Genomic DNA, 27,355 nt, shown 5'->3' with positions numbered 1-27,355 from the left:
GCGAATGGGGACTGGGACTTCATTCTCTAGAAACAAACAAACAAACAAAAACTATTTAAAGGTAGGTTATTTCCTCCATAGCTTGTTCATTATACTTAATTGGCATTAAGCATCTTGACACGCCATATGTAAAAGTATGCAAACAAACACAAATGAGATTTGAAGTTTTCACAGATTGTGCACAAATCTTTTTAATTATACTTTTAGAGACTGCACTTCTTTTCAATCCATTGTCTTTCCATTTCCATGCAAATGTGCTAGATGTACGTCTTTGACCGCTGTGCCCAAGCTTATTTTTTTTATTATTTTTTTTTTTTTTTTGCTGAGTCTTGAACAAATATGTTCACATTTAAAAAAAAATGCATCTCGAGAACTTGTTTTTTTCCATCCATCTACCCACATATTTTTTTACGCAGCAATGCTTTGTGTGAATAGCCCCATAAGGCCCGTTCAAGAGCGATAACTAGCTTAAACGCAAAGGAATAACGATAACTTTATGTTTTTGTTATCTGCCGCTTAATGCTCGAGCACTTGAAAGTATGGTGGATTCTGATTGGATGTCAATGTTTTTTTCATTAGCTGGGGAAAAAATCGTACTGAAAGTGATTCCAACTATCGTTCCTCTGTGCCGTTATCGTTATAGCATTGGTGTACTTTCATTATCTCATAGAATTAGAATGATTGATTAGTAAATCTTTAGAGTTATTATACCGTTATTATTACTTTATTTTTGGGCGCTCAACAGACCTAGTCCCCTTTCACTTTAACTAAAACGATCCATGTGAACATCTAGTTTTAATGTTATACAGAAGACATCGTTTGCAAAGACATGAAGGTAAGTAAATTATTACAGAAATTTTATTTTAAGAACCATTCCTTTACATTAAAAGCCACCTGATGTGAATAACGCCATCATGACGTATTAAAATATCAAACTCACTGAACAGTGTGCATTTTAATCGATATTTACATTTAACATTGTTGCCTTGTCGTAGTTATAAGAACAAGCTGCTTCTGTTGAATGTCAAATGCAGCACACGGGAGCGCGCAGTCTCTGCTGGAGGATGATTGACAAATGTGGGCGGGACCAGATGGGCGGGGCTTCCTACCGGAGAGAACACGCGGTTCCGTGAGCCGTGAGCTTTTTTTCCCCAGTCCGGGCAGGCCTTTAAACTACGCCCACACCTCGTTCGCGATTCACCCTGCTTTTAACACACCCCGAATCCACAGGACTCGAGACGGACTGACGGAACCCGTCACACATCGGCGACAGCGCTCCCGGAATCCCTTCATCCGCATCTCATACGGGTCATGACGCTGGAAGCGATCCGGTACCGGTCCGGGTCTCTGCAGATCCTCAACCAGCTGCTGCTGCCGCACGAGACCGTGTTCGACGAGATCCGTTCGGTGCGGGACGGATATGAGGCCATCAAGAGCATGAAGGTACGGAAGGCCCGATGCACGGATCCTCTGCCCGGTTCCGTTCACACACATCCGAACATCTCAAAGCCGGGCTGAGGTTCCTTTGTGTCGGACCAGAGCACGGGGTCGCGCTTTGTTCGTGCGTGTGCATGTGTGATCTGCATAACCTGCGCTTGATGTAAAGTCCCTGTAAGACTGGTGAATATATTCTTACCATAGGAAATTAAAGGATTGAATCGCAGTTAATAATGTCACTAATGAAATCCCAGTTGCCCTCTCAGATCTATTGGAATGAATCCCGCACCGAACGCTTGTGCGCATCAGGACGCGTTCTTGCGTTCAGTCTGCGCTGTTTATTTTTGAATAATGCAGACGTGCGTCTTAATTTTTTTCCGCCATAATTTGTTTATATTTGAAAATGATTGAAAATAAATTCCTTGGAATGCTCCTAAAAGGAAAATCAATCGGGAACTTGGAACGTTAGGAAACGTTCTGTATAAGTGACTGTTCACGGAGAAGAACGTGCACTTGTGTTTTGTTTGTGTTCTAATTTTTTGTTTGTTTGTTTGGTTGACCGATAGCTGCTAGTTTTTTTCAGCATCTCATACACCTTTTAAAGTGTTAAGTAAAAAGAAACGTCCCTCGTGTTCTGTTTCGATTGTTAATTCGAAATTGTAATTTCGATTGCTAAATGAATTTGGTCCACGCACTGATGCATCACATAGATGCTTTTGGCTGCTGTGTTTTTATGATGGCATCAAAGGCATGTCAAGTTTAAAGGGGTTAATCACCCAAAAATGTAAATTCTGTCATCATCATTTACTCACTATCATGTCATTCCAAACCCGTAAGACTTTCGTTCATCTTCAAAATACAAATGAAGATATTTTCAATGAAAACTACCACTTAAAAAAGTTTATAAAGAGATCGTAAAACTAATCCATATGAATCGAGCGGTTTGGTTCAAAATTTCCAAAGAGACTCAATCGCTTTATATGATGATGAATAGATTTAATTTGGGCTTTTATTCACATAATCCTTTCAAAACCGTTCTGAACTTTTTGAACACAAGTACCTGTCCCGCGTATTACCCCCCCTTATTGTTTGCGAACACACATTGATTGTGACATCATAAAGGGGTTGTTGCTCAGATGTTCTTCCTCACGCCGTTCCAGTCTTGATTAATGCAGTGCATAATTAATGTGTTGGGGTGCTGGTTTTCCGGCAGACACGTCTGCGCCTCATTAATAGTCGTTACTGCAAATATCTCGCATGAATTATTGATCAATCAGGGGTTGAGGGGTTTGGTCGTGTGCCAGGCGCTGTCACTGTCATAAGCTTTACTAATTGACAGGAAGTGACAAATCAAGTGACGGTCACCAGACGTTCCATTCATCTTCTATGATGGTTCACCAAGAGTGTGTGGTATAAAGACATGTAGTGTGTATTCAGTTAAAGGATTAGTTCACTTCAGAATTAAAATTTCCTGATGATTTGCTCACCCCCACGTCATCCGAGATGTTCACGTCTTTCTTTCTTCAGTCGTAAAGAAATTAAGGGTTTTGAGTAAAATATTCAATGGGGTCCAACAGTTTAAAGGCCCAAATGTCAGTTTCAGTGCAGCTTCAAAGTCTCGACATGATCCCAGCTGAGGAATAAGAGTCTAGACAAACCATCGGCCATTTTCTTAAAAAAAAAAACATTTATATACTTTTTAACCACAAATGCTTGTCTTCCACCAGCTGTGATGCGCCACACATAACGTGATCACATTGAAAGGTCACGCATCACGCGTTGGCGGAAGGACCGACCTAGTGTTTACAAAGTGAACGTGCAAAGTCTAAGTCAAACGCCATTTACTAAAAAATGAAAGGTAAAACAACGATGTTGGATGATTTTGAAGTTGGAGGAGAAAATTAGATGGATTTTTTCGGCCTAATCTACATTTTCCGCCTACGTCAGGTTACCGCCTGACCTTTCAATGTGACCGCGTCGTGGACGTGCAAGATGAGCATTTGTGGTTAAAAAGTATAAAAATGTTGTTGTTTTTTTAGAAAATGAACTATGGTTTCTCTAGATATGACTCTTATTCCTCAGCTGGGATCGTGTAGAGACTTTGAAGCTGCACTGAAACTGACATTTGGACCTTTAAACCGTTGGACCCCATTGAAGTCCTGGAATGTTTTCCTCAAAAACCTTAATTTCTTTTCGACTGAAGAAAGAAAGACGTGAACATCTTGGGTGATCTCATAAATTAACGGGAAATTTTAATTCTGAAGTGAACTAATCCTTTAAGAATGGTGTCATACTGTTATTAAACCACTATGACATCACAGTCGTGTAATCCGCTCTTTGAACTAAATGGAATGACCACTTTTAGAATGATGTCATAATCCTCTATTGTTATCATAATGGCTGAAGTTCTAAAGTAATGATGACATCATACCGCACACACAATGTCATTTCTACTGGAGTTGTTTAATAACCTCTGAAATGTGACTGCGATGCATGATTTATGAGCATTTCATTGAAACTCTTAAAAGAAAATGACATTGTCCTTGAAAAATGTGTGTCCACAAAAACTCAAAACAGTGAACTTATTTATCTGTCTCACATCAGTATAAATTGATCAATGGGGCTTTTCACTGTAATAATGTAGTTTTCCATTCCAGTGAGCTGATTTTAGACGTGAATGGAAGCGTTAAAATCACGAAAATCAATTTAAATAGATGATCTGTGAGAGCCGAATAAACCTCCTCTTAAAGGGACAGTTCACCCAAAAAATGAAAATTGTCATCATTAATTCCCCCTCATGTTGTAACAAACCTGTATGAGTTTCTTACTTCTGTTGAACACAGAAGATGATATTTTGAAGAATGTTGGTTAGCAGACAGTTGACTTTTCATAGTCATTTTTTCCCTAAAACATATATTACAATAATCAAACTAATCTAAATTACAATGCTAAAAAGTCACATAAAATCTATTTTTAATTATTTAATTGATTTAAAAACAAATTCTTTCATTTATAATATTATAATATAATAAAAAACATTTCCATCACATGAATAAAATACATTTTACAACATATAAAAAATATATTGTATATTGAAAAGTTATTTTAAATTGTAATACATCGGTATTGCTGTTTTTTTTACTGTATTTATAATATAATTAACTGTTGTTTTTAAAGTCCCCCTGTCATTTTAATAATCAATAATCAGTTAGTTGATTTTAGACCTGAATGGAAGCGTTAAAATAATGAAAAATAATTTAAATAGATGATCTGTGAGAGCAGAATGAGTGAAGAGATACTCCGACCCTTAAAGGGACAGTTCACCCAAAAATTTAAATTCTGTCATCATTTATTCACCCTCATGTTTTAACAAACCTGTATGAGTTTCTTACTTCTGTTGAACACAGAAGATGATATTTTGAAAGAATGTTGGTTTGCAGACAGTTGACTTTCATAATAATAATTTTTTTTAAGTCAATGGTTACCAACATTCTTCAAAATTTCCTGTGTTCAACAGAAGAAAAAAACTCATACAGGTTTGGAACAACATGAGGGTGAGTAAATGATATTTGGGAGAACTAACCCTTCAATGAGAAACATTGTACAGCGTTTGGCCCTGACTCTCTGGCGTGTGACCTTTGACCCTGCAGGTGCGCGGCGCTCCTGCCATTGCCATCGTGGGGTGCCTGAGCCTGGCGGTGGAGCTGCGGGGGGGCGCCGGGGCCGACGACCTCGTGTCCTTCATCAGGGAGTCTCTGTGTCACCTGACCTCCGCCCGACCCACGGCGGTCAACATGGGCCGAGCCGCGCGCGAGCTCATGGAGTTCACCGAGAACGAGAGCATGGAGAAAAACACAGAGCAGCTGAGAGACAGGTGACACCGAGAATTTACATCTTTTAATAATATTCAGGGATTTGCTGGAGACACGTTTGATAGCAAGATAGTCCAGAGCAGAATCATATACTCGGCTTTGTCGTCTGGAGTTATGTCTGTGGAAGCTTGTTTCCGCCACAGAATAAAAAATAAAAAGGTAATTGTGATTTTATTTTAATTTTTTTACAGATTTGTAGCTTTATAGCTTAGAAATGCGAGTTTATATCCCACAATTCAGAGGAAAGTTAGAATTGTGAGATTCAATTTCACAATTACTTTTTTAATTTTTTAATTGTGGCGGAAACACGCTTTTCTATGTCTGTGAAATCTGTCTTAAAGTTGAATTAAAATTCTGAATACACATTATATGCTATTTCTGGTGTTTTTGATCAGAATATGTTCAGTGAGAAACGTAGGATTGTCAAAAATGTGGCTATTTGAGACTAGCTTAGTTATGAAGAGAAATGAGCAAAAATAATGCTAATATAGAAATAATGCTATTAGCTTTCAAAAATATTTAGTTATTATTAATTTAATATTTTAAACTTTTAGAAATATTTAAAAGAATCATTTAAAATATTTCTATTAATAAATTATTATTAATATTAAAAATAATCAAATTCCTATCTAAAGTACTGTGCTAAAAAGCCACATAAAATATATATAATTTATTTAATTATTTAATTGATCAAAAAAACATTTATTTCAATTAAAAAACATTACCATCACAGGAATAAAATACAACATATTCAAAATATATAGTATATTGAAAACTGTCATCTTAAATTGTGATAAATCACAGTGTTACTGTTTTTTTACTCTATTTATAATAAATAAATATATATATATATGTATAATATAACTGTTGTTTTTAACTGAAGAACATAATTAATAAAAAGCGTTAAAGGAAATTATATGCTATTGTGTTCAAATTCACTTTTTATCCAACTTTCACCATCATAGACCAATTAAATTGATAACCACAATTATATGTATGACCTTTAATCTCCAGCAAAGGATTATTAACCATAACAGACCAGTGTATTAATGTGTTTCTCTCTTGGCCACGCCCCTGCTGCAGCGTGATTGGCTGGATTGAGGAGATGTTGGAGCGAGACGTGAACGACAACAAAAAAATCGGCAACTACGGCGCCCAGCACATCCTGTCAGGAGTCCCGCGAGACTCGGTCACCATCCTCACACACTGCAACACCGGCAGCCTCGCCACAGCGGGATACGGCACAGCTCTCGGTGAGTCCGCGGGCACATTAGAGTTAGAGTTGAACTTTATTGTCCATTCTGTTTGTCACAGAGCGGAAATTTGACTTTGACATTGGTTAAAGGTTAAATGGTTTAAAAATGTTTATAACTATATCTTTATCGTTATCGTCCTTGGTGTGAACGGGCCTTAACTCACGTGTGAAGTGAATCAAAGCAACGCCGTGTCTGTTTTTAGGCCTTCCTGTTCAGCTCTCTCCAGCGCTGGACAGCGTTTCTAATTTTAACACGGGTCCTAAAGCTCTTGTCCTGATATAACCCTTTTTTTCCTGTTCCTGAGCTTTTCTATTTTGTATTGTGTCTCATCTATATTTCAGCAGTGCAGTCTTTCTTCAAATCTTTCTCGTTCCCTCTCTTCCACCGTCATATTAATACTTATTGGCTACACACGTTTGTTGTTGTTTGTTCATGTGTCAGTCGACTAAAGCTGCTTGCACACCGAGTCGGAAATTTTTGCATGTCAAAAAATAAATACGACCTCACGTTGTGGCAATCGCGTTTACACACTGCCTCTGAAACTTTTATCCGTCATAAAAAAATGAAGTTTTTCTCATCCATGGCAAGCATTTTGGGAGGTGTTTTGACAATTCAGAGCCACCGAATGACAAATACGAAAAAATTTGAGACTCAGTGTGCAAGGACCTTAACATCCAAACAGTGTTTTCACATCCCGCTTACCCCCCCTTTAACCATGCGCTGGTGTAGAAATGCTGGAAATGAATGTGTGTATCTGATCCGTGCAGGAGTGGTGCGGTCGCTGCACACGCTGGGCCGCTTGAAGCGCTTGTACTGCACAGAGACGAGGCCCTACAACCAGGGCGCCCGACTGACGGCGTACGAGGCCGTCGCTGAGGGCTTCCCCGCCACCCTCATCACAGACAGCATGGCAGCGCTCGCCATGAGGGAGAAGGGCATCACAGGTGACATCCCGTTTCGTTTCTGGATCAGGTCTGGCAGATGTTAAAGGAGGGGTTGATCATGATTTCAATTTTTTAACTTTAGTTGGTGTGTAATGTTGCTGTTTGAGCATAAACCACATCTGCAAAGTTACGACGCTCAAAGTTCAAAGCAAAGGGAGCAATTTTCTTATACAGAAATCGCTTTTTAAGGACTACAAAAACCGGCTAAAAAAAAAGACGGATCATTAATATGTCAATTCTGTATACGATACTGTATACCACTACATTTCTCTGGTTAATAAAAACAAAGGAAAAAAAAAAAAAAAAAACTGCTGGTAGGGACTACAATGAGCTTCTTCATGAGTAAGTGACATTAACAACCCTAAAATTTACATAAACCCCGCCCCTGGGAATGCGGTTTATAGATTATCATGAAGATTATGCTAATCATTGACTAGAAGATTACTACACATAAGCTACATAAATCCATCAACTAACCATTCTGAAACGTCCTGTTGCTTCTACATGTTGTCACTTCCTCTTGAGTCTCTCCATCCTTGTCCGACTCCGGTTTGAACATAAAAGGCTAAAAGTTTTTGAAATGTTCAGTGCGTGTGTGAGGTAATCGGAGCTGCTAACACACACACACACAAGCTGTTGAAGCTCCGCTCTCTGCACCGGGAGCAGCAGCTCATTTACCTTTTAAAGGGACACACACAAAAGATGCATTTTTGCTCACACTCAAAAAGTGACAATTTTAACATGCTATAAAAATATCTGTGGGTCATTTTGAGCTAAACCTTCACACACACACACTCTGGGGACATCTTTCACATCTTGTGAAAAGGGCATTATAGGACCCCTGTAATGTTCTTGTGTGCACACAGCTGTCGTCGTCGGAGCGGACAGGGTTGTTGCGAACGGTGACACGGCGAACAAAGTGGGCACGTATCAGCTGGCCATCGCCGCCAAACACCACGGGGTGCCGTTTTACGTGGCGGCGCCGAGCACGTCCTGCGACCTGAGTCTGGAGAGCGGGCGAGACATCGTAATCGAGGAACGTCCCGCTGTGGAGCTCACCAGCATCAATGGGGTTCCTGTAGCTGCACCTGGTGAGTGTGTGAAAGGAGAAATCAACATGAAAATGGTGCAAATTTGACGAACTTTTTTTAATCCTCAAGTTGCCAACATTTACCATGATTTACTGTAGTAACACTAACTCAAATGTATTTGTATTGAATTTTATTATATTATTAATGTAGACATTTAATGTTTTAAAGGAGTAATAGAATATAATTGCAGGATTTCTTATCAATCTATTGCAGTCTTTGTGCATTAGTGTTATGCCTAATTAGACATTTCAAACTCTAGTGCGTGTGTGTGTGGTAAATTTTCACCTGCCATTGTTTTTGCACTTATGTGTAGTATTTTTGTCTTTGTAAATGTTCAAATCAGCAGTTTATTTTAGTGAAGAAGGGGTGAGAAAGTCAGAAAGTGTGTGTGTGTCTGTGTGTGTGGCCTGGTAAACCCTACATTATGGGGACAAAATGTCCCCATAAGGATGGCAATATCTGAAATCCTTGTTCGTGTGGGGACATTTTTTGGTCCCCGTGAGGAAAACGGCTTATAAATCATACTAAGTGATTTTTTTTTGAAAATGTAAAAATGCAGAAAGTTTTCTGTGATGGGTAGGTTTAGGGGTAGGGTTAGTGTAAGGGAATAGAATATACAGTTTGTACAGTATAAAAATCATTATGTATATGGAAAGTCCCCATAAAACATGGAAACACTACACTATTGTGTGTGTGTGTGTGTGTGTGTGTGTGTGTGTGTGTGTGTGTGTGTGTGTGTGTGTGTGTGTGTGTGTGTGTGTGTGTGTGTGTGTGTGTGTGTGTGTGTGTGTGTGTGTGTGTGTGTGTGTGTGTGTGTGTGTGTGTGTGTGTGTGTGTGTGTGTGTGTGTGTGTGAGAGAGAGAGAGAGAGAGACACAGACCGACCGCAGGGCTTAAGTGAGATTTGAAACAGCAGAGCTGCTTTTAATTAAACGGTTGTGATATGAGAGCGAGCGAGGGAGGAATGAACCTACATGCGTGTGAAAATAGAAGAGAGCGAGAGATAGAGAGACGAGTCAGTAGCATCAGATTAATTAAAGCTGCAGCGTTTAATAGCTGCCTGCGTCTCGGGGGGGAGGGACAGATTAATGCACAACTCTCATGAACTGTCTGACGCACAGTGGACAAGACCAAGAGTTTCAGACGGGAGAGCTGCACACCTACATCCAGTCATCAGCTTATCTGACTGTTTCACTCGAACTGTCTTATATTTGAGGAGAAACACAATGTTTCAATGTGAGCTAGATTGCTGTCTGTAGAGTGAAATTGTGTAGTGTTATTATTAGAGAACTGTTACAACTAGGCATCCAACAACAGACTAGTCGATTAGTAAGGTCAACTAGCTCCTTTTAAAGGACCCCTATTATGGAATAAAGGCTCCTAATTTCATTTTGGAGTATCCTAGAATAGGATTGTACACTGTTGACCAATCACAACAGACTGGCTCATCTGACCAATCAGAGCAGACCAGACCAATCACAACAGACTGGGCCATCTGACCAATCAGAGCAGAGTAGACCAATCACAACAGACTGGGCAATCTGACCAATCAGAGCAGAGTATACCAATCACAACAGACTGGAATGTCTGACCAATCAGAGCAGTGTAGACCAATCACAACAGACTGGGCCATCTGACCAATCAGAGCAGAGTAGACCAATCACAACAGACTGGGCCATCTGACCAATCAGAGCAGTGTCGACCAATCACAACAGACTGGGCCATCTGACCAATCAGAGCAGAGTAGACCAATCACAACAGACTGGGCCATCTGACCAATCAGAGCAGGTTCGACCAATCACAACAGACTGGGCAATCTGACCAATCAGAGCAGAGTAGACCAATAACAACAGACTGGGCCATCTGACCAATCAGAGCAGAGTAGACCAATAACAACAGACTGGGCAATCTGACCAATCAGAGCAGAGTAGACCAATCACAACAGACTGGGCCATCTGACCAATCAGAGCAGTGTAGACCAATCACAACAGACTGGGCAATCTGACCAATCAGAGCAGTGTCGACCAATCAAACAGACTGGGCCATCTGACCAATCAGAGCAGAGTAGACCAATCAATCCTAAAATAAAAGTTTTTTCTGACCTTGGATGCATGTAAATGTACTGTAGGAGACTCCAAAACAAAATTAGGAGACTTTAAAACAAGGCTGTTTTTAAGGAGCTGATTCTCTGTGGTTGCAGGGATCGACGTGTGGAACCCGGCGTTCGACGTCACCCCTCACCAGCTGATCACGGGCGGCATCATCACCGAGCTCGGCGTGTTCCTGCCGTCTGAACTGCAGGCCGCTCTGACAGGGAGACTCACTGCGCTGTGAGGCACGGGTGTATCGCTGCACCTCACGCACCTCTTGCCTCTCTCTCTCCTAGTGTTTTCACCTCACTGTGGTGGAAGTTGCACCTTTAATTACACACACAAGCATCGGCACCGAGGTGTTAACAAGGCACACGCACGTTCCGTTCAATTCAACATTTACAAAATGAAGTGGAATAACAACATGTGACACAATTGTACAACCCAGGGATGCTTGTAAACACACACACACACACACACACACACACCTTCTCCTTCTCTCTGTGTACAGCTCATGTCACACCATCTCATGTCTTTTGTCTACATCTTTGTGAAACCCTCATTCATCTGTTCCTTTGTCCCACTCGTTTCTTCCCCTCTTTCTGGCTCAGCTCCAGTTTGTTTTATAACAGAAAGTGTTTCACAGAGATGGCAAAAAGTGGGCAGGCGTTGAGAACATTCAGAGTATTTCAAAATAAAAGTCTTAGGTTTAATACGGGTTGAACTGATGTCCTTTGAAGGTCCGGGTCATATTTCACCCCCAAATCAAATGGAAACGTAAACCAAACCTATTTTTCGGACCATTAAGATTTTTATTTTAGTGACAGTTATGCAGATTTTCCCTCTATATTCTCAGTACTGTAATACAAAAAATTTTCTATTTATATTGTAAATTTGTAATATGCATTAGATTTAAAAAAATAATAATAATATCATAGTAGCATTTCTCTTATTACAATATTTATTACTGTAATAAATATTGTAAAAAAAAAAAGAATTTACACTACTGGTCAAAAGGTTGGGATCAGTGATTAATGTTTCACAGTATTACTGTTTTTACTCTATTTTAATCAAATATTGTATAGCTTTTTGGACTTGATGCTTCAATCCCTGGAGAAAGTTGGCACACCTAATGTCAGCAGTGAGATTTGAGAAATATATTTATCGGTAATAATATTATATATGGGTCCTCCTTCATGGACGTTTCGTTGATGAACCAACAACTCAAAACCAGAGGACTCAAAAGTGACACCTGGCGTCCATGTCCTCCCGTCTTCATCCCGGCGCTCAGCTGATGTCCTTCCGTTTAATCCACAGCCAATTCCTGCTTCTTCCCACTGCAGTTCGACATGGACTTGATGGCTTGTTGGAGAGAGCGACTCCTTAATCCTTATTCACCTCGGTAGACTGGTTGTGGATGTGGCGACACAAGCCCTGCACATCCCACTTCCACTGGGAAAAATCTGCCCCTTCCAGCCATTTTGTGTAGCTTCGGTTTCCAGTATTCTCAAACATTTTCTCTCAAATGCTTCCTCCTCTCCATCCTCCCATGGGACTGTAAGCTTGGCTGTTCAAAGGACCAAATCTGAGTTTTCCCTTTTCTACGTTCACCCGGTTAGTCCATATTGACCTTTCTTGGCCATTGAGATTGCCTTAGCGTGCCGCTCTGCATCTGCTGCCATCTTGACGTGTCCTTATGCCACTGAGGAGCTTTTGGACTGAAGTGCTGACGTTGCATTGTTCACGTTCAGAGTCGGTGAAGGTCATGACCAAACTTGCTTTGATGCATTTTTAATTCTTACACCAGACTTGTAATTGATCATTTTGTTGGCCATTCCCATACAGTCCCACAGCACTGTGGATTTCCAAGCCACTGTTTCACCTGTGCATTTATCAACCTTTCCAGCTTTTCCACTTTGCTGAGGGGGATCTCTTACGCAGTGAAAGGCCACATGAGTCTTGGGAGTTTGCCAAACTGTAAGGTCTTGGTGATCTAATTTATATGCATGATGTTGTCCTTTTTTAATCATTCAAACTGCCCAGTGTCTTTGAGGTTTGGGTCATACCATCTGCCTACACTTTTCACTGGCCTTTCCGAAAACAGTTTTGTACAAGTATTCCATCAAAATGAAATCTTTGATCGGTGTCATTAGCTTTTCAATGGAGCTTTTCAATTACTGGGCTTGATTTCCATCTTTGCCCTTGTGATGTTTTGATGAAGCTTTTCTAAAAGTCGTTTGCTGCAGCGGACAGTTGTTATGACCTCCATGGTGAACGTGATTTCACCAAGTACATGTTCCAACATTCCAATCAACCAATCAGATTTGAGGGAAGTTTACAGTTTATGTCAAGTTTAGGCGTACAATCAGGGTTAGGTGCTTCTACTCAGTGTTATTCACCTACAATTTCCCTCTGATTTTAGTGATAACTTATGGGTCAGGCTAGGTTAGGTTTAGGGGTATGGGGTCAATTTTCAGATAGGAATATTCTTCCAGGATCAACAGAATATGTTGATCCAGGAACAAGGCAAAATCATGGTGACCTATCATCTATATAGGCTCATATTGGTTGAAGCCGCTGACCAATCTGTAGTTGTTCTCCTTCAACCCATTTCATGGCTCTGATAATGAGCTCCATTGCCATAGTAAAGGCCTAATGGGGAGATGGTGCACCCCGCCATGATGCCTACTTCCAATGGCTGCCATGCTGTAGTAAAGTTGGGTGATGTGAGGCAAAATTGCCAATCTTGGAAGTAATGTTTTACCAGATTTGTTATTAGTATAGGCACCAGTAAAAGCCGTCCTCAGGAAGGAATGAGGAACCGTCCCAAAGGCGTTGGCCAGATTGAGGATAAAGATGTACAGTTCCCTTTCTTCCTTTCATAGCTATCTGAATATGCTGTCATATAACACTGTTATGTTCAAGGCATCCTGAGAAGCCTGCTATGCCAGCCTTTTCTATAGCTGTATAAATAAAATGGTTTTGATTTAGGTTGTTTGCGCCAACACACTGAAAAAATCTTGCCTTCAATATTCAGAAGGTTTATTTAGCGAAACTGTTCTTGTCTTTTGGGATCAGCATTCCTCCTGCTCTTCACCAGGCTTTGGGAATAATTTGCATTTCCCATACTAACCTCATGTTTCTCCAAAGAAATTTCACAACATCCAGGGCATATACTGATGCCGATCTTGTTTGCATGTTCTCCCCATGTCATGGTGAGTTTCCTCCAAGGGATTCCCCAACAATGACATGTCCATAGAAAAGCAGGTTCATGCCAAATTAGGTCATTCACATACAGTAGGTGTGAATGAGTGTGTGAGTCACAAGGAGGGTTGAGGAAAGACCTGTCAACCTACCCCAAAAAAACATTGCCAAGAAAATTCATGGAGAGTATGGCGAGAGATGGCAATATAATCACTAAATTGTTAATGAGGGAGAGATGTTAATGTGATGTTGCGGGGGTGCGATTTGGAGGGATGTCAGCGAGGACAGGTATTGGCTTATCTTTTAACTCCTCATCTGTATGGTTCTACGATGTGTCTCAACCTCCTCTTTAGATGCTTTCAGACACTTTTTATTTGTAAGGATGTTCTTTACAAGTTTAAATGGAGGTTTTTAAAAAATTTGTTCTTGCTTTTTTTTCCTTCTTTTTTCTTAAAAAAACTAAATCTTACCGATCCCAATCTTATTTGTATGACGTTGAGATTTATTTTTTGCATTACAATAATGAGAATTTTTGTGGGAAAATGTATTTAATTGTCATCTTCATGATCCTAAAGTCTTTGCACAGCTTTATGCTGATTATAATACCTTGCATTTTCTTTTGATTTTGAGCTGAAGTGTTTCCATGAGACTTCCAGGTCCAACTGTTTATTAGTTATAATGATAGATATGTAAAAATTAAAGCCTAGTTAAGATGAGGGCTGTACTTTAATGTGCATATGTGCGATTTATCAGCATAATGCCAATCCTTTTACAGGGAATGCCAATTGAATCACATGTTACTGAATCAAAATGTTATATTAACATTTCGAGAGATTTGAATCCTGCAGTCGAACAAATAAAACGGATACAGAGATTATGAACATTCGAGCACAGACGATTTTTAACGGTGAGGTTCACAATTAAATACATTGTGTGTTTAATTAATACAGTGTATATTTTTAATGTATTTAATTTCAAACAGAATGGTCGATCTACCATAAACGTACAATAAGCGGTTAGTGATTTTCAGTGGTCAATGATTTTAAGGTTTCAGGTTCATCTCGAGCTCTTTGAACCATGTTTGTGACATTCCTATGACGAAAAAAAAAGATTTTCACTCATAATCAAGATCATGTCACAGATGCTCGAGTTAAACCTGTGGCATTCCTTTAAATCTGTCATTGAGATAGATGTATCTGATCAGGGTGTAGGGAAATGGTGCTATGGAGCTAGACTTTAGATGATACCTCAGAAGAGATCCCGAACTCCTTTAGTACTTCCACTTTGTTTTTTATCGTAGTTTTGTGTCGTATTTATTCTCACACACACGCAAACGCAGCTGATCTTGGATCAGAATTCGGCACGCGTCGCTGTGTGGGGTTTGGGTTTAGATCTGATCCGGGATCAGCACCGCGAGTCGGTCAGGGCTTCTGCTCCGAGTTACCGAATGTAACGAGGCCTAAAATCCTCACTGCCTTACGAGACCAGCAAAAACACCCCGCCCACTGATGTCCGATTGGCTGAATGAGACGGAGCCACGCCCACTTCTCAGAGAGCGCAACCCGGCCATATAAATCTATCTAAAGAATTAATAATTTCCCCCCTTTTTTTTTTCTTCTTCTTTTCCCCCACATCAAGACCATCACTGTCGCATTAATTTAGATAACATTCGGATCACACATGGTAATGATTGCACATTTATTTTTTTACATTTCATCTGTTTAAATCGAAAAATGTAGCATCAAAACACATAGAGCAGCTGTAAATGTGTTCATCTACTTTTTGAGTTTTTTTTTTTTTAGAAATTCAAATTCTCGTATAATACAGCTCAAAGGAAAATCTGTTGTTGTTTTTTTTTTCGTTTTTTCGCAAATTTAATTTCTTTGATTTTTAAGACCAGAACTATAAATGAGAGATGGAAATAGTCATAATAAAGACAAATGTAGCATCATTTGAGGTCATATATGTGTGTGGATTTGTGTTATTCTGTGGTACAAATTTTGTTTTCTCATCAAATTGCTTTTATTTTATTTTTTTGAGGGGGGGGGGGGCTGTGCAAGCAGATTATTTGTTTTATATATATCTATACACTGTATATCCATGAATTGTGATTCTTGGTGATGAAACTGTTGTTTAAAAGCTTTCATTGTGAGGCTCTCTCTAGATTCGAATCGACAACTAGATGCGACAAGCAAAAAAATTTTGCCGTTAAATAAAATATCTCAGATTTCGCTCTTGGCTTTGAAGCGCTTCACATGCACGGCCTGGCTCTCGTACAAACTGAATCAAGCAGTTCGTGTTAATGTTCATTTATTCTCCTCTATTACTAAATTCGGACATTTATTCGAATGCAAAAACAAAAATCTTTACCCAAACTCGCTGTTGAGAGAGAGCCGATAGATGGGCCGTTTCTCCTCCACCAGACAGTCTGAATACTGAATCAGCTGCATGTGTAAAGTCGAGTGTTTAACATGTGCTTTAGTACGGTGGGAGAGAGCGAGGAGTTTCTCCTGAACTCTGGTGCCAAAACAAGTGCTTCTGTCGAGCGTGACGGACGTCGGCCTGAGAGGACCTCTTTGTGTTTCTGTTTGTTCTCGTTCTTCTTATTGATCATCACTACTGGGTTTGATTTTGTATTCTGTGGAAGTAGTTGGAGAAAAAACTATTAGACTGGATGTTTTTTTTTATACATATGAATATAATATACGACATGCATAAATTAAGAGATGTCTGTTCCACATCAGTACAATAAACAGAGAGAACCAAATACTGTTGTGTGTTGGTGGTTTATTGTGTAATTATTTATGATTATTATTGAACTGTGAAATGCTAACAGAGAGATTAAAGGTGCCATATAAGTCCTTAATCTTTTATCATTTGAATATATATATACTAAGTTAAATTAAATTTTGTGACATTTATCATATACTACTAATACAACTAATAATATTTGTGGTAGACTTTGAGACACTGGTTAGATTTAAGTTGTAAATTTAATCTTGTATAGATATAAATAAGAACACACACACACACACATATATTATGTAAATATATTACTTATAAATGCATCATTATACAACAATATTATATATATGTGTGTGTGTGTAAATTATATATTAATAATTTATGTAAATATATTATTTTAAACAAATACATCATTATACAACATGTGTAAATTTTTTATCATTCATATTTTATGTAAATATATTATTTATAAATGCATAATTATACAACAGAATTGTGTATGTGTGTGTTCTTGATATTTATTTCTATACAAGATTAAATTTACAACTTAAATCTACCCAGTGTCTCAAAGTCTCAAAAGTATTATAGAAAAAAAATATTAGTTTTATTAGCTTGATAAATGTCAAAAACTGTATCTCACCTTATGAATTAGTTTTTTAATTTGCATATATAAAGAACTCATTGTAAAACATCAGGAAATTATAAAAAAGACTTTCTTTTATAAAAATATATTAAAAAAATTATAAAAAAACTACAGTTATAAAAAATGCTTTCTTACTGAAACACACACACACACTATATATATATATATGTGTGTGTGTGTGTGTGTGTGTGTGTGTGTGTGTGTGTGTGTGTGTGAGAAAGTGTTTTTTTTAGAGACATTAGGGGTAAAGATTCAGGTTTGTGTTGTTAAATTTGCTGTTAGGTGCGAAATATTTACGTTTAAAACGATTTAACCAGTTCAACATGAGTTTTTTGTGTCCATGTTGCTCCACAGGCTCGAACTACACTCGCTGAGCCGCGCGACCGTTATGACGTCACCCGCCCGTCAGCCAATTAGCGCGCGTGCTGTGCGGCACTTCCTCGAGGCCGCGTAACCGAGCGGGAGCTGCGCGCGCGCGGGTCGGAAGTCTCATTCCGAGAGGGGGAAAAAAGAAATAAAACAATAAAACAACAAAAAATAAACACTGTCAAAACTTTGCGAATATGGATCACTACACCAAAAATTGATCTGCGGACTGATAAAGCAGCGCCAGGACTGATAATAAGCGCATATAAGGCGGTTTCATGGGCGTTGGGGGAAGAGTTAGCCGCTAATGCTAACGCACGAGACTATTGAGAGTCAAGACTAACTCACTGATTTATGATCTGACAGATTTAAGCGTCATCTCAACTATAAGCTGCACAATCTGAGGGGTTTAACACACAGAAGTGAACGTAGTGCGAACAGAAAGTGTGTTAGCCGAGGTGGTTTGCCTTGTTTTCGGCGGCCGGTGGTTTTGAGGCCTGCTGTGTGAGGAGTTAGTTTCTCAGGTTAGATAAACAGACCACTAGTTTAACGGTTAAACGCGATATATATCACACACACACACACACGTGTCTGTGGAGAGGAGATGTCGGCCCAGGCGCAGATGCGAGCCATGCTGGACCAGCTCATGGGAACCAGCAGAGATGGTGAGTGTTTCTTTCATTCTCAGCAAAGCGAAACTAACCCAGGAATTTGATTCAGACCCTGATTCCTTACTTTAAACGACTCAACTCGTTTATTCATGCTCAAATGTAGTGTTTACTTGACTGGTCTGTTAAAAAATCACGTTTTCGTATGATTCATGGCTCTTGGGATTTGGGTTAATTATTATAAAATGGCATTGATATCATCGGTTTGTTTGACGAGAATTATTTCCCATGGTTTTATGAATAATGTTATTCTTTTCGATTGCCGTGATTTGTTAAACACCGTTGTTGTTTCTCATAATTATTTCAGTTAAGTTACTTGATTTGATCAAACGTCATGAATCTTATGATTTGTCTGTAAATATTTAATATCCCTCTAATTATTTGATGAGAATCGTGATTGTTATGATTCATGAATAATTAATTGAGGAAAAGCATGAATCAAAACACGTAATTTTTGATTCCCTTATTCTACTTTTTTTGGCTGTAGAAACTGTAGTTTGATCAACATGATGATTCATGAAATCATCATAATTTTTTTGTCATGACTTTATAATCAGTGTTGTTCTCTTTTTTATTTATGTATTTAGAACCATTATTTTAATAATATTCTCATAATTAAAATGGCTTGTCATGTATCTTAGGATTAGTCTGGAATGATTTCGTATCAGTCGAATTCATTGAATGTGATTATGAGGATTCGTTTGCCCTGATGAGAATCGTGATTTTAGGCAATTTCTGATCAGCCTGATTTGGTTGACAATTATATAATGTTAAATCTTGATGTTGATCAAAAATATGCTTTTGACTGAGGTCATTATTTTATTGATTTTCATGATTATTATCAGTGAGAATCATAATTTTATTTGTGGCACTATTGTTTGTTTTCATTGGTGTGTCTCATTATGTGTTTGACATGATCGTGATTTGATTGTGACTTGATTTTTGTTTCTCATTATTTTGTCTGGTCTGGTTGCCCACAGGCGACACGATGCGACAGAGGATCAAGTTCACGGATGAGCGTGTGTGTAAGAGTCATCTGCTGGAGTCCTGTCCTCACGACATACTGTCTGGAACAGTAAGTGTCTCAACAATCTCGTCAGTGGTTATGACTTCACTCATCTAAAAACCTGTTTGATAATTGCAGCGCTCGATTTATGCCTCACCACGGTTATGTTATGACATCCTGCTTTATGTTTGTGCAGCGCATGGATCTGGGCGAGTGTGTGAAGATTCATGATCTGGCTTTGAGAGCAGATTATGAGATCGCATCTAAACAGCAGGAGTTTTTCTTTGAGCTGGATGTGAGTATGAACCATTTCCTATCATCTACATTATGCTGTGTGTGTGTGTGTAAACCGCTCATAAATGGCTAATTGTGGTGTGTTTCCTCAGGCCTCAGAGCACCTGCAGTCCTTCATCGCAGACTGTGACCGAAGAACCGAACTGGCCAAGAAACGGCTGGCCGAAACTCAGGAAGAAATCAGTGCTGAAGTGGCTGCCAAGGTAAAGAGCTGACGATCGGATCTCACTGCAACGGTGGGGAATCCCTGAATCATTGCTTCTCGGCAATCTCACTTTCAGATCATTTTCATATTGAAGTTTCACACACCTGCTTTTTATCCACAGACTAGCACGTAGTCATTCATGGTCCACAGCTGGGATATAAATGGTCTTTTTATGAGAATAAAAAGAGGATGAGCCCTTCGATGTGTCCCGTTCCAACTTCCTGTTTGGAAATACAGACAAACTTTTTTAGAGGGACCATATGTTATGGAAGCTTGTTTCTACCACCGAATAAAAGAAGTAACTGCAAAATTCTGACTCACTATTCTGAGAACAAAAGTCTTGAATTGTGAGATGTAAACTCGGAATTGTGAGATATAAACTCGGAATTCTGAGAACAAATGTCTGAATTGTGAGATGTAAACTCGGAATTCTGAGAACAAAAGTCCAAATTGTGAGATGTAAACTCGGAATTCTGAGAAAAAAAATCCAAATTGTGAGATGTAAACTCGGAATTCTGAGAAAAAAAATCCAAATTGTGAGATGTAAACTCGGAATTCTGAGAACAAAAGTCCAAATTATGAGATGTAAACTCGGAATTCTGAGAACAAAAGTCCAAATTGTGAGATGTAAACTCGGAATTCTGAGAAAAATATCCAAATTGTGAGATGTAAACTCGGAATTCTGAGAACAAAAGTCCAAATTGTGAGATGTAAATTCGGAATTCTGAGAAAAATATCCAAATTGTGAGATGTAAACTCGGAATTCTGAGAACAAAAGTCCAAATTATGAGATGTAAACTCGGAATTCTGAGAACAAAAGTCCAAATTATGAGATGTAAACTCGGAATTCTGAGAACAAAAGTCCAAATTGTGAGATGTAAACTCGGAATTCTGAGAAAAATATCCAAATTGTGAGATGTAAACTCGGAATTCTGAGAACAAAAGTCCAAATTATGAGATGTAAACTCGGAATTCTGAGAACAAAAGCCCGAATTGTGAGATGTAAACTCGGAATTCTGAGAACAAAAGTCCAAATTGTGAGATGTAAACTCGGAATTCTGAGAAAAAAAATCCAAATTGTGAGATGTAAACTCGGAATTCTGAGAAAAAAAATCCAAATTGTGAGATGTAAACTCGGAATTCTGAGAACAAAAGTCCAAATTATGAGATGTAAACTCGGAATTCTGAGAACAAAAGTCCAAATTGTGAGATGTAAACTCGGAATTCTGAGAAAAATATCCAAATTGTGAGATGTAAACTCGGAATTCTGAGAACAAAAGTCCAAATTGTGAGATGTAAATTCGGAATTCTGAGAAAAATATCCAAATTGTGAGATGTAAACTCGGAATTCTGAGAACAAAAGTCCAAATTATGAGATGTAAACTCGGAATTCTGAGAACAAAAGTCCAAATTATGAGATGTAAACTCGGAATTCTGAGAACAAAAGTCCAAATTGTGAGATGTAAACTCGGAATTCTGAGAAAAATATCCAAATTGTGAGATGTAAACTCGGAATTCTGAGAACAAAAGTCCAAATTATGAGATGTAAACTCGGAATTCTGAGAACAAAAGCCCGAATTGTGAGATGTAAACTCGGAATTCTGAGAACAAAAGCCCGAATTGCGAGATGTAAACTCGGAATTATGAGTTATAATCTTATAAATGTGAGGAGAAAGAATTGTGAGATATTGTTTTTTTTATATATTTTTTGGTATAAACAGACTTTCGTAATATCTTGCCTTTTCATAGTTTTTATTTTATTTAGCTAGAGATCAGTTTATAATATTATCCAAGTCTTTAGTTTTTCATGAGCATTTCCCTCCCTCTCTGACCGTTAGTATCAACCAGCCTGTTTTCACTCCTCCACCTTTAAGACTTCTTGCTGTGCTCTGAGTGTGTGACGTGTGTGTGTGTGTGTGTGTGTGTGTGTGTGTTGCAGGCGGAGCGTGTGCACGAGCTGAACGAGGAGATCGGGAAGCTGCTGGCGCGTGCGGAGCAACTGGGCGGCGAGGGGAACGTGGAGGAGGCTCAACAGGTGCTGGAGAAGGTGGAGAAAACACGCACCCTGAAGAAAGAGGCAGAGGTCAGTGTGGGGTCAAAGCTGGACATATCACTGTAGTCCTCTGGAACTGATTCCAATCACAAATCAAAGGTGTTCATGTTTGCAATGGCATTATTACAGTCAATTGTACGACGGCACAATTATTCGAATTTGTAATCGTGATTACAATTACGGATGCCACAATTATGTAATCGTTCAAAGGCGCAGTTACCAAAAAAAAGTCTACTTGCATTATTCTGTGCGCTTAAGATGTTTTTTTTTTCTTTCTACAGCTCATCTTAAGGGTTTTTTCCCCATTGTTTTAATTTTAGTTTTAGTATAACATTTTAATACCATGCATATTTTTACTTTGGTTTGGTTTCTTTGAATAAATAAAAAAAGTATATATTAAACATTTAAGGCTTTATGCTATAGAAAAGCAATACGTTTTTCAGGAAGTGTTTTTTCAGCATGTTTATTTTGATATGACAATATGGCATGCAGTCGCTTCAAACAACGGCATAAAGCTATTCAAAACATTATTCAATGTAGATTGTGATAATCGTAATTAATAATCGCAATTACAATATTAAAGGGAATAATTGACAATTATGATTTTTGTCATAATCGTGCAGCCCTAGTTAATTGTGTTTATCTAAACAGCGTCTAGGAAAGTCCGTTTTTCTGAGGTGAGAGACTTTTTATTTCAGCGTACACTTACGTCCCTGGTAGTTCCTATTGTGCTGGGTTCTCTGAAGTAGTCGTGATTCCCCTCACAACATGACATGCTCTAAAACACACCTCTTCAGCGCAGAATAATATAAGTGGACTTTTTTTGTAATCGCGGCTTTGAACGATTAAATAATCGTGGCATCCGTAATCGCGATTATAAATTCGATTAATTGTGCCGCCCTACACTTTAGTCTTCTAGATCTGATTTAAATCAAAGTCAAAGTATCTTTATTTGTCTCCCCAAGGAGAAATTTGTTTGGACCTAGAGAAATTGCTGCAAGAGTTACAACAGAGGCTGCTGTTGTGCACAAAAGCACAAGATTAAGACAAAAGGACATAGAACATTAGGGCTACTCAAAGGAGCTGTGCAAAATTGCAAATTACCATTTTTCTATGGCTACTTGAGCAAAGTAATATTATATCATATCCATACATGCATTCAATCGCAGATATACAGTACATTAATAAATTCATGGTCACATGTTCATCGCTGCTCATTTATGAGCTGAACTGAGAGAGGGAAAAATGAGTGCTTATACCTGTTGTATAAATCACAAATGAAAGGTGTTCATGTTTGTAACTGCATTATTACAGTTAATCGTGCGTGTTTGTGTTTAGGACATATACCGCAACTCTATGCCGGCCTCCAGCTTCCAGCAGCAGAAGCTGCGAGTGTGTGAGGTTTGCTCCGCTTACCTCGGCCTCCACGACAACGACCGCAGACTCGCCGACCACTTTGGAGGGAAACTACATCTGGGTTTCATCGAAATCCGTGAGAAACTCGACAAACTGCGGGTAAGATGGCAGCAAACGGAGCTGAATCCCCCCGGAGTCGATCAGTATCTCGCTGACGAACTGCTCTGATTTCCAGAAAGCTGTGACGGAGAAACAGGAGCGCATGCGCACGAAGAGAAGAGAGGAGCGCGACAGGGAAGAGGAGCGAGCCAGAGAGTGGGAGCTGGAGAAAGAGCGGGAGCGTGAGAAGGAGCGCGAGAAGGAGCGTGAGAGGGAGCGGGAGAGAGAGCGGGAAAGAGAGAGGGAGCGCAGGAGGTGCGTTTCTGCGTGATTGGCTTTCATTTCACTCGCTCGAATCATGTAGGGTTGGGTATCATTTGAATTTTAACGATTTCGATTCTGCCTATTGATTCCTAATTTCAATAAGGTAACAAAAAAATCATTCACAGATATCATTCACATTTAGTCTTATTGCAAAACATTTAATTGTAGCTGAATATCGTGAACAAAAATCAACAGGCTAAAGAACACTTACACAAGGAAGAAACGTTTGCCTGTGGTTTAAAAATATCATAAAAAAACAACTGGCCTAACTAATATAAATTTCAAGCATTATTAAAGTAAACACTCAGTAATTTAAAAAAAACACGAATAAAAAGTCAGCAATGGAAAAATCAAATAAATACCACTGAATAAACAATTTGTTTTAAGATTTTCATGTATTCAAGGAACAGAAAAATAATCAAATGTAGAATAACACTGCACTTTATAAATAAAATATTCGTTACAAATATAGTTACAAAATTGTTTTAGTCTAGAACGAGTGAATTTTCTCTTTTGATTAGTGTTATTGAGACGGCAGCAGGAATATTAGGCTGCTGTCACTTTAAAGGTGCAATGTGTGATATTTCTTAGGATCTATTGACAGAAATGCAATATAAGATCCATAACTGTGTGTTCAGTGGTGTATAAAGACCTTACTCAATGCGCCGTTATGTTTTTATTACCTTAGAATGAGACATTTATATCTACATAGGCGCGGGAATCCCCTTCTATGAAGGTCGACATATTGTGACGTCATGTTTCTACCGTAGCCGAAAGCGAACAAACAGCGCTAAAGAAACCTCATTGCTTGACTTACTACTCTCTGCTGCTGACTCAGACTCAGACAACGACATCTTTTGTCTTACGTCGGCCACCGTAGCTTCTCATTCGAGTTTGTAAACCGAGGGATAGACCGCGAGTGACTTGCTGTTTGCAATTCGCAAATCTCACCACTAGATGCCGCTAAAAATTACACACTGCTACTGTAAGAGCTGCACGGATCCAATATACTGTGACACACACTTGCAGCACTGAAAACAGTGAGTCGTCTCACGCTTGAGTTGTTTAACGTCATATTGAAATGCTCACAATGGAATCGGTATGAGGAATCAAAATTTGTATTTTATACGTATCCGATGCCTGAATTGGAATCGCTTTTTGATTCCAGTCCCTATTTAGTTTGTTCATAATTGGGCCTCCAAATAGTGGAACCAGTGCTTTGAAAATCGCAGAAATGAATCAAAATGATCGAATCTATCTGAAAATTAAGTTTAAAGAAGCGACACAATATTAATTGTGCTTCATCATGATGATTTGTCCCCTTTTAATTGTGATCATCGCTTTATCCCTCTCGTTTTAGGTCCAGATCCAGGAGTGGCGAGCGATATCGGTGAGGATCGTTTTTTATTTCTCGTAACATCTGCCATGAAATCTCCTGTTTCTGCATCTTTCTCTCTGGTTTTCAGGGAAGGAGGAAGCTCGTCCTCCCATCGCTCTCGTCGGCACCGTGAGGATGGAGAACGGGAACGAGAGCGGGAGAGGAAACACAGACACAAAGATCGCCATCGCTCTCGCTCCCACTCGCACAGGAGCAAAAGGAAGAGGTACCAGATCAACGTCAGATTGAGAAACTATTACATTTGAGCACCAGGCATGATTTACACTGATTGAACCGTTGTCAAGGGCAGTTATGTGTGGTAAAAATCAGTGTAAACAACAGCATTATGACAAGAAACCAATGTGTTAAATAATTATGATTTACATTTTATTAAATAATGGAAATTATTTATAAATTATTAAATAAATAGTATTTGGAATTTAAATATAACATAATTTTATTTATTTTTTAAATTAAGTGATTGAACATTTGGAATGAAAATTTGAAACTATTTTCAATAATTCTAAATTACTTTAAAAAAATATATAGTTAAAATTGAAATTATTTTTAAATCAACTTATTTTATTATATATTTAAATATAATTTTTGTATTTTATTATATTTACTTAAATCATTTGAAATGTATTAATTTGTTGGAATTTTATTTTAAATTGTTTTCAAACTATTAATTAAAATTCCAAATATATATTATTTAACTTTATTTTAAACTATTTAAAGTAGTTTGAAATTAATCTAAATTTCATATTTATGTTTGGAATTAAAATCTGAAACTATTTTCAATCATTTTTAAATTATTTATTTGGAATTTAAATGAGTAATTCAATTTAAGTAATTTATAATAAAAATTTGAATTATTTTAAAATGTACTAATTTATTTTATACTCATTTTTTATTTTATTTTATTTTTTATTACTAAATCGCTTAAATTCTAAACATACATTTAAAATGATCTGAAACTGTTTTAAATAATTAGATATCACTTTTATTTTGTTACATTTATATGTGGATTTTAAATTAGTTGAAATTAGTTAACAATGAAATGAATCTTTGTGTTGTAAACATAAAAGAACAAACTAGTATTTAACAATGTTTCCTCTGTCGCACTCTTAAGTACTGGCTCTGACCTGGATTTCTCCAGGTCTTCCCACACCAGAGACCCGGAACAGCCTCTTCCTCAGGAGAGATGGCGGGAAAACCCCGCGGACGAGAGATGGCGGGACAACGGGCGCCGGGACCCGGAGAGAGAGCGATCCCCGGCCTCCCCAGACATCAGCCAAACGGGAGAGCGGGAGCGATCCGTGTCTCTGGAGCGGGATCAGCGCTCCAGCTCCGAGGAGAGAGAGTCCGGAGAGATCTAGCACACGAGAATCAGACATTTTACAACGATCCCTGTCACGTCCCGTAGCCGGCAGTCGCCCACACTGATCTGTCAATAACTGAGTGACCGTTTCATCCGGTTACTTATACATCAGTAGAAGCTCGGCGGCTACAGAGAGGAAGCCAGTCGCAGATGTGTGTGTGAGAGTGTGTGTGTGTGTGTGAGAGAGACCAGCATCATTATTTGAGATACAAACAACGCCTCAGACAGCAAGAGTTACGCACCGTGATCTAGTTGCTCCAAACTAGTCAGCAAAACCAAAAGAACTTTTGATGGAAGTGTAGAGGGGAAAGAGTGTGTTTAGAAGTAGCTTTTTTTTATCTTGGAAAATAAGGGCAGGCGGATGAAGGAAACGCCTGCGGGAATATAAAACCAACACTGAAGAGAACGTTTTTTTTTTTTCTCAGCATTTTAAACTGGTTCTTTTTTCCCTTTTTTAATAATTAAAGGTCATTAATTGACTGAAATGATTTTGATGTGGATATTATTTTTTTCATGTTTGTTCCCCCTCTTATTTCATCTTTTCATGGATATAAACTCAGCTTGAACTGAGATCTTAACCTGGTGATTTTTATTTTTATCCCCCCCCCCCCCCCACACACACACACATAAACCAGACCAACTTTTCACACATAACCGCACACGTTTATAGCTCGGCTTACATTGTTTCTCATGGTACCAGGATGTTTTCAGAGTTTCTCTTTTCCCCTTTTTATCACTCTTTGGTTTTGCGGTGTTGAGACGTTGTCTTGAAACTTCATCTTGCCTTGTCATTATGCTATGAAACAATAAATCTGTTGCTTTCGTTGTTTACATGTTTCGGGCTTTACATCTTCTTGAATGTCGTTGGAGTGGATTTTCTGCTTCTGTTGAAATCGATGTCAATATTTATAGTAGATTTGCACGGAATTACAGTTTGTACAATG

General features: G+C 38.6%; 2 protein-coding genes across 3 annotated transcripts; both read left to right on the top strand.

The window, feature by feature from the left end:
- The first annotated feature begins 1,089 nt into the window (after window positions 1-1,089).
- On the top strand, window positions 1,090-16,660 carry mri1 (methylthioribose-1-phosphate isomerase 1). Its single transcript, XM_077201312.1, has 6 exons — window positions 1,090-1,443; window positions 5,088-5,311; window positions 6,393-6,562; window positions 7,333-7,509; window positions 8,376-8,600; window positions 10,800-16,660. The coding sequence occupies exons 1-6, from the start codon at window positions 1,312-1,314 to the stop codon at window positions 10,931-10,933; spliced, it is 1,062 nt and encodes a 353-aa protein (XP_077057427.1). The 5' UTR covers window positions 1,090-1,311; the 3' UTR covers window positions 10,934-16,660.
- Window positions 16,661-17,712: 1,052 nt separating this feature from the next.
- On the top strand, window positions 17,713-27,242 carry LOC143710363 (putative RNA-binding protein Luc7-like 1). 2 transcript variants are annotated; one of them, XM_077201310.1, is made up of 10 exons: window positions 17,713-18,312; window positions 19,296-19,390; window positions 19,518-19,616; window positions 19,708-19,818; window positions 21,760-21,903; window positions 23,212-23,388; window positions 23,465-23,643; window positions 25,013-25,042; window positions 25,119-25,256; window positions 26,163-27,242. In XM_077201310.1, the coding sequence occupies exons 1-10, from the start codon at window positions 18,252-18,254 to the stop codon at window positions 26,407-26,409; spliced, it is 1,281 nt and encodes a 426-aa protein (XP_077057425.1). In that variant the 5' UTR covers window positions 17,713-18,251; the 3' UTR covers window positions 26,410-27,242. The 2 variants fall into 2 exon arrangements, with proteins under 2 accessions (XP_077057425.1, XP_077057426.1); XM_077201311.1 differs by having other exon boundaries at window positions 17,716-18,312; window positions 26,190-27,242.
- The last annotated feature ends 113 nt before the right edge of the window (window positions 27,243-27,355 follow it).

This window comes from Siphateles boraxobius, unplaced genomic scaffold (assembly GCF_051911475.1).
Source record: "Siphateles boraxobius isolate OS27281-9 unplaced genomic scaffold, OSU_SipBor_1 47, whole genome shotgun sequence".
NCBI lineage: Eukaryota > Metazoa > Chordata > Actinopteri > Cypriniformes > Leuciscidae > Siphateles > Siphateles boraxobius.
The sequence above is the reverse complement of the archived record's forward strand: the minus strand, read 5'-3'. Positions and strand labels throughout refer to the sequence as shown.